Here is an 11,204-nt window from a genome sequence, read left to right on the forward strand (position 1 = left end):
CCCCCCCTCCCCGTCACCGTCCTCCCACTACCCCCCTCCCCGTCACCGTCCTCCCACTACCCCCCTCCCCGTCACCGTCCTCCCACTACCCCCCTCCCCGTCACCGTCCTCCCACTACCCCCCCCGTCACTGTCCTCCCACTACCCCCCCTCCCCGTCACTGTCCTCCCACTACCCCCCCTCCCCGTCACCGTCCTCCGACTACCCCCCCCCGTCACCGACCTCCCACTACCCCCCCCCGTCACCGTCCTCCCACTACCCCCCCCCGTCACCGTCCTCCCACTACCCCCCCCCCCATCACCGTCCTCCCACTACCCCCCCCATCACCGTCCTCCCACTACCCCCCCCATCACCGTCCTCCCACTACCCCCCCCATCACCGTCCTCCCACTACCCCCCCCCATCACCATCCTCCCCCCCGCCACCCGTCACCGTCCTCCCACTACCCCCCCCATCACCGTCCTCTCACTTCCCCCCCCCCCCCCGTCACCGTCCTTCCACAACCCCCCCCCCGCCACCCGTCACCGTCCTCCCACTACCCCCCCCGTCACCGTCCTCCCACTACCCCCCCCCCATCACCGTCCTCTCACTACCCCCCCCCCCATCACCGTCCTCTCACTACCCCCCCGTCACTGTCCTCCCACAACCCCCCCCCCCGCCACCCGTCACCGTCCTCCCACTACACCCCCCACCCCCCCCCCCCCCGTCACCGTCCTCCCACTACCCGCTGACAGCAAAGGGTAAGATCATCGACATAGAGAGCGGAGAAGACACCTGAAGGAAGAGAGGAAAGAAGACCATTGAGGGCAACCAGAAAAAGAGTAGTGCTCAGAACACTACCGTGGGGCACACCTTCGTATTGCTGAAAAGAGGCAGAGAGAGCGGTACCAAGGCGCACCCGAAAGAAACGACGAGAGAGGAAGCTGCGGAGAAAGAGAGGGAGATGACCACGAAGGCCAAAAGAATGAAGCTGGGATAGAATATGATATCGCCAAGTGGTGTCGTAAGCCTTTTCCAGGTCAAAAAGGACGGCAACAACGGAGGTCTTCGCAGCAAAAGCAGTACGAATATAGACCTCCAAGTTCACCAGGACATCTGTCGTGCTGCGGCACTTGCGGAAACCAAATTGAGAAGGGGAGAGGAGGCGATGGTGTTCCAGGAACCACATCAGACGAACGTTAACCATACGTTCAAAGAATTTGCAGACACAACTTGTGAGGGCAATAGGGCGAAAGTCCTTAGGGGAAGTACCCAGAGACCCTGGTTTGTGAACAGGGAGGACAACGGCATCGAGCCAGTCCTCAGGGACTGACGACGACTCCCAGATCCGATTATACAGAATCGGTAAATACTGATACGTGCAAGGAGGGAGATGGCGAAGCATCTCATAATGAATACTATTGGAGCCCGCCGCCGTAGAACCGCAGAAAGCCAGGGCAGAACGAAGTTCAGAGAGAGAGAAGGGATCGTTATAGGGAAGTCGAAGACGAGTGCAGAAATCTAAAGGATGAGATTCAAGGACAGGTTTACGAAGAAGGAAAGATTGGGGAAGATGAAGACCAGAGCTAACAGAAGAAAAGTGGGAACCCAGTTCGGAAGCGACCTGCAACGGGTCCGCCACAAGAGTATCATGGAGGTGAAGGACCGGTGAAACATTGGGAACGAACTTACCCGCTATCTTGCGGATACGCTTCCAGATCTGTGGCAGAGGAGTCTCGGACGTAATGGAGGAGACATAAGATGCCCGTGTAGCACAGTAAAAGCTTTGATATCGACGGCCAGAATGACTGCTGGCACTAACCCTGGAAAATTTGTGAGACTTCTGAAAATTCTCTACAAAGTGAACGGTCTCCCTACCTTCAATGTTCCTGAAGAAGTCTACAACGCTCAGGGTTCAACTCCAGTAACTAACCGTGAAGAGGATGCCGACACTTCACCCGACGACGATTGTGCCACTACAACGCAAAATTAATTTCTTGTTCTAATGCCTTCAGCTCACAAGACTGCCTCCTGAGACCCCCACTTCCTCTACAGTTCCAGTTGCTAACCGTGACATCACTGTGAACGCGACCACGCTTTCAAACTTACTGTCAGTTCCTCCTCCACACGTTTCTCCAGCTGTTGCTGACCCTTCACCCGTCCCAGTGGTACTGTCAGCTGCTCCTCCACACGTTTCTCCAGCTGTTGCTGACCCTTCACCCGTCCCAGTGGTACTGTCAGTTCCTCCTCCACACGTTTCTCCAGCTGTTGCTGACCCTTCACCCATCCCAGTGGTGAATTCTGCTGCAATGGACCCCTTGGTCTGACCCTGTAGAGGGTCTATGCTATGAAGTCTCTTCTGCTGTACTATACCTACAGCTGCTACTCGACCTTTGCGATCTACCACCTCTGCTCTTCACTCATCTGATGAATCGGATGAGGACGTGTCTGTTGGAACACCATCTCTTCCTTCACGGATATGTCACTACTCAGCTACTAATGTCCTTTACGACACTGCACCAACAACCCTCAAAGATAGTACCACAATGCTAGCACAAAGTCAGACCACCAAGACCGACAAATCCAAGAAGAAGACAAAGATCAGAGTTTGCTGAAATCGTCAACAAAAAATACCACCACTAACGAAATGATTTAACATCAACATCTGTATTCAATCCTCAACTGCTAGGTGCTTGCGATCCCAGCCCCTGTGTGCGCTGCAAATGACGCCCCACTCAATTTCTCAAGTTCAAATCCGCGGTGGTTGGGCCACCAATCTTTCATCTCCACCTCGTCTCCAGTTCCTCGCTCAAGATTTCTTCATCCTCGCCCTGTTCTTCAACCTTCTGCTTGCCAACTCTATGGACATTTTTGCTTCGCTCACTCCCATTGAGTGAGTGAGTGTGGTGTACCACAGCCCGCACTCATAGCTTGGCAAGCAGACGAAATTGGAGAGGACTGGCAAGCTCATATTTAATATAACAATGTTTACTAGTGTGAAGAATCATGTACATATCTGCCTCGTAGATATGTGATGGAGGCTACGCAAGTAGCTTCGTCTACCAATAATATATATATTTAAATAATCACTCACTCTGTCAACTCAAAGTTTACTGTGATAAGTATAGCATCCCCTTGGGGTATACCTCCACCTCTGGCCACTATTTAGTAGACCGTTAAACAAACCTCCAGAATCAGTATTTAGCTCCAAACTGACTTGCTTGATACTAAAATTATAGATTTTCAAAATCCTATATTTATCACTAGGCTACAACGTCAGTGTAAATTTATTACTCAATATATAGAATCATCGTAAATCCTAATGCTTTCTAATAATAAATGATAATTGCCCCTACTTGTTCCTTACAAGAATGTCCGACTTCAAGGAGGAAGGAAAACGAGGGGGGGGGGGGTAGGGGGGTTGGAAATAACCAACATTCAATCCTCATTTATTTCCTAACAATAGCATATGCTAACATTACTAATTCGTTGAATTAACACAATGTTTTTTCTATTGCTACACATTACTAGCCAAATCCTTCCTAGTCTCCATGGCGCCGTGATGTAGCGCCAAGCTGAAACATGAAGTATTCCACATATTACTAGAATTCGAGTCCAGTTATTTGCCTTTCCTTTCTAAAGATAATCTTCTATGAGAGAGTTTGCTTATTTCGCGTATTATTGCATACTGAACTCTATCATGTAATCAGATTATTCCTATAGATATTACTGCGACGTAAAGTAAGTCAACATTCAACCCATCAAGTTTATTTCGTGCAGTCTTAATTAAACCAATCGCCCCCACGACAAGTGGTATTATGATATAACATTTTATGACATTAATATTTGTCATAATCCCTTATTTCCCTAATTAATTACTAGTAAATAACTTGCTTTACGCTAGGGATCCCTATGGAGTGTAGTGCGCATGCGTATCCCGGCGAGGGGAGGGAGGAGGGCGAGAGGACGCCATATTGTGAGCATGTTAACAGTGTCCAGCAACACTGCTGATGTTAATGTGTGTCTAAGAGCGTAATACTGCTCCCGTAATCGGATATTAGGCAACAATGAACGTCAGGGACCGACAGTGACTCCAATAACTACAAGACACAGTTCCGGCGAGTGTTATATATCATTGTGCCTGCTAATGTTGGTCTATATGTGCAGCTTTATCTCAACGGGAAGGTGACTCCTCGTTACTAGCAAGGCCACAAAATGACTCCAGTTAGTCTCCATTCCTCTCCCGTCTCCACTATCTATCGGAAATAGTGGCATATTTGATTTAATCTGGACATTCTTTACAATGTTATCATGATTACAGCGGAAGCCATAACTCCTATTGGAGAATAACTCGTCCCCTCCAAGCGGCCTCCATTACCACGTGTTTCAACAAGTAGCTTGGGGCAACGAGTTAACGTCTACGAGTATTTGATTTACGAGACATTACACACAGAGATACACACGTGATGCATCATTTGATGCATCACGTTAGTGTGATCTCTGTGTGTAATGATGTAAGGGCGAAGAGGGAGAACGGCCTACTGACATAGCTCGGGTGCAGGGGGGAGATGTGTAAAATCCTGGTTTGTGCCTCGGAGAGGCTGTGGGATCCAGTAAGTTCAGTTCCTTTGAGGAAAGCCAGAAAGAGATCTAACGTAGAAAGAGAACGCAGACGACACTATAAACGCACGAAAAAAATAACGGAACTGCTTATGCAGACACGAATTTCCCGTCAAAGAAGGAATAATTTAAATAGGGAGATTGAAGAAATCGAGCGGAAATTGAAACACTCATATGAAACTGAAGAAAGGTAGTTAGAACAGAAAGCAATTCAGGAAATAAAGGAAAATCCAAAATATTTCTTCTCATATGCGAAATCAAAAGCAAAAACCACTGCCAGTATTGGACCTATTCGTACAAGTGAAGGTTCATACACGGAGGATGACAAAGAAATTAGTGAAATCCTAAAAAAGCAGTATGAGGACATGTTTAGCACTCCAATAAACAACATGAAGGTGGAAGATCCAGACAATTTCTTTATGCGGGATATTCAAACCCCTGTAAATATAACTGATATAAACACGAGCGCACTAAATTTTGAAAGAGAAATTGAAAACATGCCCATGCACTCGGCCCCAGGTCCAGACTCATGGAATTCAATATTTATAAAGAAATGCAAAGTGCCGGTAGCACAGGCGTTCAGTATAGTGTGGAGGAAGAGCTTGGACACGGGGGAGATACCAGATGCACTTAAAGTAGCAGACATAGCCCCTCTACACAAGGGAGGGAGCAAAGCATTGGCAAAGAATTATAGACCAGTTGCACTAACATCGCACATCATAAAAGTATTTGAGAGAGTGATTAGGAGTCAGGTCACCAATTTCATGAGACCAATGACCTTCACAACCCAGGCCAACATGGATTTCGAGCGGGAAGATCGTGCCTCTCACAGCTACTTGAGCACTACGACAAAGTCACTGAGGCATTAGAAGAAAATCAGAATGCTGATGTGATATACACGGACTTCGCAAAGGCTTTCGATAAATGTGACCATGGCGTGATAGCACACAAAATGAAGTCAATGGGAATAACCGGTAAAGTAGGACGTTGGATACTCAGTTTTCTGTCAAACAAGACTCAGCGAGTAACGGTCAACCATATAAAATCTAGTCCAAGTGCAGTTAAAAGCTCTGTACCTCAAGGTACAGTCCTTGCACCGCTGCTTTTCCTTATTCTCATATCAGATATAGACAAAAATACAAGTCACAGCTTCGTATCATCCTTTGCAGATGACACAAAAATCAGTATGAAAATTACCTCGGCTGAGGACATTGAAAAACTTCAAGCTGATATTAATAAAGTTTTCGACTGGGCATCAGAAAATAACATGATGTTTAACAGTGATAAATTCCAGGTACTCAGGTACGGTAAAAATGAGGACCTTAAACATAATACAGAGTACAAAACACAATCAAATGTACCCATAGTAGGAAAACAGCATGTCAAGGATTTGGGAATAATAATGTCGGACGACCTAACGTTTAAGGAGCATAACCAAGCAAATATTGCGACAGCCAGAAAAATGATAGGATGGATTACGAGAACTTTCAAATCCAGGGATCCCATCACAATGGTTGTACTCTTTAAGGCACTTGTGTTGTCCCGTCTTGAGTACTGCTCAGTACTCACTTCCCCCTTCAGAGCAGGAGAGATTGCTGAAATAGAGGGAATACAGAGAACATATACGGCACGCATAGACGCAATAAAGCACCTAAATTATTGGGATCGTCTCAAAGCCCTCCAAATGTACTCACTAGAAAGAAGACGAGAGAGATATCAAATAATATACACGTGGAAGATACTGGAGGGCCAAGTACCAAATCTACACAGAAAAATAACAACGTACTGGAGTGAACGATATGGAAGAAAATGTAGAATAGAACCAGTGAAGAGCAGAGGTGCCATAGGCACAATCAGAGAACACTGTATAAACATCAGAGGTCCGCGGTTGTTCAACGTCCTCCCAGCAATCATAAGAAATATTGCCGGAACAACCGTGGACATTTTCAAGAGGAAACTAGATTTATTCCTCCAAGGAGTGCCGGACCAACCGAGCTGTGGTGGGTATGTGGGCCTGCGGGCCGCTCCAAGCAACAGCCTAGTGGACCAAACTCTCACAAGTCTAGCCTGGCCTCGGGCCGGGCTTGAGGAGTAGAAGAACTCCCAGAACCCCATCAACCAGGTATCAACCAGTAGAATTTCGGTTTCAACTCTTTTACCCTGTCGTAGCTCAGTCGATTAAGGCAGTGTCTGGGATGCTCCCGGACGCAAGTTCGAATCCTCGTCACGAACCTTGTGGATTTGTTTAAGAGACATGTTGTGAAGTCTTATTTACAACTAACCATCTCTAAGTTGTTGTAGACATTTAGTACAGTATTATCATATTTTCTCTGATTTACACTATATGTGCCATTCACTTATTATGCATGTATGTAATATTTCACTGTTTAATTAGATAGAAATCTACATTTATTTATTTCATGCAACTATTTACTTAATTAATATTCAACAATTACTGTGATGAAGTACCCGCGTCAGAATAATACCAGGGATGGATTAATCTTGTAGTATGTAACCCCCGAGATCTATGTGTCAAGTCAGCTTTTTAATTAATTATAACTACAGCCATAACTACAGCATTAAATGCAGGCGATGAGTCACAATAACGTGGCTGAAGTATGTTGACCAGACCACACACTAGAAATTGAAGGGACGACGACGTTTCGGTCCGTCCTGGACCATTCGACTTGAGAATGGTCCAGGACGGACCGAAACGTCGTCGTCCCTTCAATTTCTAGTGTGTGGTCTGGTCAACAATCTACAGCATTAAATTAATGCTCTTAATATTTTATTGAATTAATCTAGATCCATAGGAAACTGATTTGTGGATTATATTTTAACTTTATTTTTCCTCTTTTGGATAAAAAGAGGAGGTCCTTCGAAGCTATCACTGTATTCAATTAACATGATTATTTTTAATATTTAGAGCTAAGCTTTTCCCCACAGTGGGGGGGGGGGTTGTTAACTAATTAGCTGATGACAGATGGGGTCGAAGACCCTCTGCTCACTCCTGTCACAGCTGCTGTCACTCTGTGCTCAACACATCTCTCACCCTGTCCATGGAGGACAGAAGAATTTGTATATATCCTGGTTAGCATTGTAAATGTCTGGCCACGTCTGTGGTAGAAAATTATAAATAAACCAATAAACAAAAAATAGCTGCTGCCACTGCCGACGTCACTCACCTGTCTGGCGGTGATGGGCGGTGCTGGGCGGTGATGGGCGGTGCTGAGCGGTGATGGGCGGTGCTGAGCGGTGATGGGCTGCGATGGGCGGTCCCCTCCCCCCCGTGCTGGCTCCTGGAGAGGCGCTCAAAAGGAGCCACTCCTCAGACAGTCCTTAAGATGGTTCCTCACAGTCAACTGGTCTCTGGCAGCGTTCAGGTCACTGTTACACCGTACTGAACGGTCGCCACCAAGGCTGTCACTGTTCGCCGCACTGTGTTATTTCCCCGGGAATATCACTGGTCACTGCACGGCGTCACTTTACTGGTGCCGTCACTGTTCACTGTACGACGGTGTTCGTGTCAAGCGTTGGACACTCGCCTCACTGAATGTCGACCAGAACTGTCACTGGTGGGGCTCACTGGAGCTCCTGTGCACGACTGGTGGGGCTCACTTGAGCTCCTGTGCCCAACTGGTGGGGCTCACTGGAGCTCCTGTGCCCGACTGGTGGGGCTCACTGGAGTTCCTGTGCACGACTGGTGGGGCTCACTGGAGCTCCTGTGCACGACCGTCATTGGTGGGGCTCACTGGAGCTCCTGTGCACGACTGTCACTGGTGGGGCTCACTGGAGCTCCTGTGCACGACCTTCACTGTTCATGACTCACTGCCACACTGACTATGGGCCGTCTACACGCTAGTGGACAGACTGGTGACTGTCCTCACCGCACTGTCACTCCACGACTCTTGGTCCTGGTGGAAGGTGACGGTTGACAGCAGGAGTCAACCTCCCCGAAGGTCTCCCGCTCAACTCCGGTCTGCTCCGTCACTACAATTGGGCAGGCGGCCGCCCCGAGAGCAAGCAGAGGTCTGCTGTCCACTATGAAGGCCTCGACCTGACGCTACACCCGGCAAAACGGACGGAACCGCTGAGCTCAACTTGACGTGGCCGCTTTCCTCGACGTCTAACGTGACACTGCTGACCCTTCAGCCAGTCACGTGCCCCGTCGCTCACCCGTGACGTCACCACAGGTCACTCGTTGATTGGCTATCAATCTTGCTCTGTACCAATCACGTCTCCCGTTTTGTCCCTTGTCGGCATGTGTCGCCTCCTCGAGCGGGAACTCTGCTCCTGGCTCACTAAACGCCATTTTGTTCAAGAATGTTGCCAGGCTCCCCACTGGGAGTTCATACAACATATATTACCATCAAATGGCTCAGCGAGCACTTTGTTCATGGCAACTACACCGTTCCCCGAGCCGTCCAGCACACGTGTAGGGTGGGACTATATGGCTCATGATGATGATGGGATGGGCTGCTTCATGACGGTAGTCGTAACAACAGTACAACACTATTACCACCCACCAGCACAGCCCTCCAGCACCGCCCTCCATCACCACCCACCAGCACGGCCCTACAGCATCACCACCCTCCATCACCACCCTCCAGCACCGCCCTCCAGCACCGCCCTCCATCACCGCTCTCCATCACCGCCCTCCATGACTGTTGGCGCTGATGACTGGTAAGGCATGCTACCTGCTCTGCCATTTGTCGTGCTAATCATCATCATAATTATCAATGATAACTAGATATTGGAGGAGGTTAGAGCAACAATTACCGCCGCCTGAAGACGCAAGTATGGAGGAGGTAGCTGCTGGACCCTCAGGGCTCTCCCCCACCGTGCCCAGTGACACTGTCACCCCACCACCCAGTGATGAGTTTGAGGCGTGGTAAGTAAGAGGCAGAGAAGGAAACAAGGGAAACAGAAGCCTGGTGAACAACAGGGTGGAAGGCGTCCAGTAGCACCAAGGAGCGAGTACACACGTCTGACCTTCCCTAAAGGCACGAGTGTGGCGGACAGGATTGTGTGGAGTAAGAAACTGAGCGAGGAGTACCCACCTGGCTCTGCAGGCGTGCTTCGTCCACATGTCAACTCTCCATATGTGTATGTTTCAAGAGAGAAGCAGCAGGTTGTGGAGGCTCTTCTACAAGGGAAAATAGGTGATGTAAAGCTCTCCCCTCTAGATAATCCAACACGGAACAAGAAGATGGATGAATACCTAGTCTACAGGTACAGTCACGGGTATCCACTAGAGTGGGCCTATGAATTAGACGGGGTACACAGAGCACGAAGATTGACCAAGAATGGTAAGCCTACTGATCAAATAGTCATAGTCTGGAAAAAGCCTGACCCGCCACCTGACAAGTATTGGTTTGGTGGGTTGTATGCGCGCCCCAGCACGTTCAGGGTGTGGCAGCCAGACCCTGTGGAGTGTTACGAGTGCTGTGGCAGTGGCCACATAGCTAAGTACTGCTGGTGCCCCACACCCAAGTGTGCTCTCTGTTCCGGTGATCATTCACTGAAGGACTGTCAGTATAAGAAGACCAGAGACCAAAGAAAGCAGGAACAGGAGCAACAGAACTCTGCAACAGAAGCAGGGCAACATCCTGAAACTGTGACTCTGTCTAAACCGCCGCTGAAGTGTTTCAGATGTGGTACGGAAGGAGTCACCATCTGGCACTCAGACTGTACCAAACGGCCAGCCTCCCTTGGCACAAGGAGGCAAGTGCCCGAGACACAACAAGTGCCTACTGATGCCGGCTCTAGTACTGTTGACCCATCCCATAGTGGTGACAGTACCAGCAACGCCCCTGACAACACACAACAGCCTGATACAACAGTTAAAGAACAGTTGGCAACCTTGCAAGCACAGGTAGCTGAACTGGCCGAAATTATACAGACGCTATGTCGGGTTCCTTCACAAGAGATACAGCAGCCTCCACACTGCTGTGTCACATCCGTGGCCCGCGCTGGTAAAGGTTCCTGCGGTGGAGGTGACGGCGGCGGCGGCAGCAGAGATGAGAGCGGCAGCAGAGATGAGAGCGGCAGCAGAGATGAGAGCGGCAGCAGAGATGAGAGCGGCAGCAGAGATGAGAGCGGCAGCAGAGATGAGAGAGGCAGCAGAGATGAGAGCGGCAGCAGAGATGAGAGCGGCAGCAGAGATAAGAGCGGCAGCAGAGATAAGAGCGGCAGCAGAGATAAGAGCGGCAGCAGAGATGAGAGAGGCAGCAGAGATGAGAGAGGCAGCAGAGATGAGAGAGGCAGCAGAGATGAGAGAGGCAGCAGAGATGAGAGGGGCAGCAGAGATGAGAGAGGCAGCAGAGATGAGTGAGGCAGCAGAGATGAGAGAGGCAGCAGAGATGAGAGAGGCAGCAGAGATAAGAGCGGCAGCAGAGATGAGAGCGGCAGCAGAGATGAGAGCGGCAGCAGAGATGAGAGAGGCAGCAGAGATGAGAGAGGCAGCAGAGATGAGAGCGGCAGCAGAGATGAGAGGGGCAGCAGAGATGAGAGAGGCAGCAGAGATAAGAGCGGCAGCAGAGATGAGAGAGGTAGCAGAGATGAGAGCGGCAACAGAGAGGAGAGCGACAACGGAGGCGGTGGCGGC

At 49.3% G+C, this 11,204-nt stretch overlaps 1 protein-coding gene across 1 annotated transcript; it reads left to right on the top strand.

The window, feature by feature from the left end:
• The first annotated feature begins 1,781 nt into the window (after window positions 1-1,781).
• Window positions 1,782-10,931, top strand: LOC138355036 (uncharacterized). Its single transcript, XM_069309747.1, has 3 exons — window positions 1,782-1,947; window positions 2,357-2,583; window positions 10,473-10,931. The coding sequence occupies exons 1-3, from the start codon at window positions 1,782-1,784 to the stop codon at window positions 10,929-10,931; spliced, it is 852 nt and encodes a 283-aa protein (XP_069165848.1).
• The last annotated feature ends 273 nt before the right edge of the window (window positions 10,932-11,204 follow it).

The sequence above is a fragment of the Procambarus clarkii genome, chromosome 65, assembly GCF_040958095.1.
Source record: "Procambarus clarkii isolate CNS0578487 chromosome 65, FALCON_Pclarkii_2.0, whole genome shotgun sequence".
In the NCBI taxonomy this organism is placed as follows: Eukaryota; Metazoa; Arthropoda; class Malacostraca; order Decapoda; family Cambaridae; genus Procambarus; species Procambarus clarkii.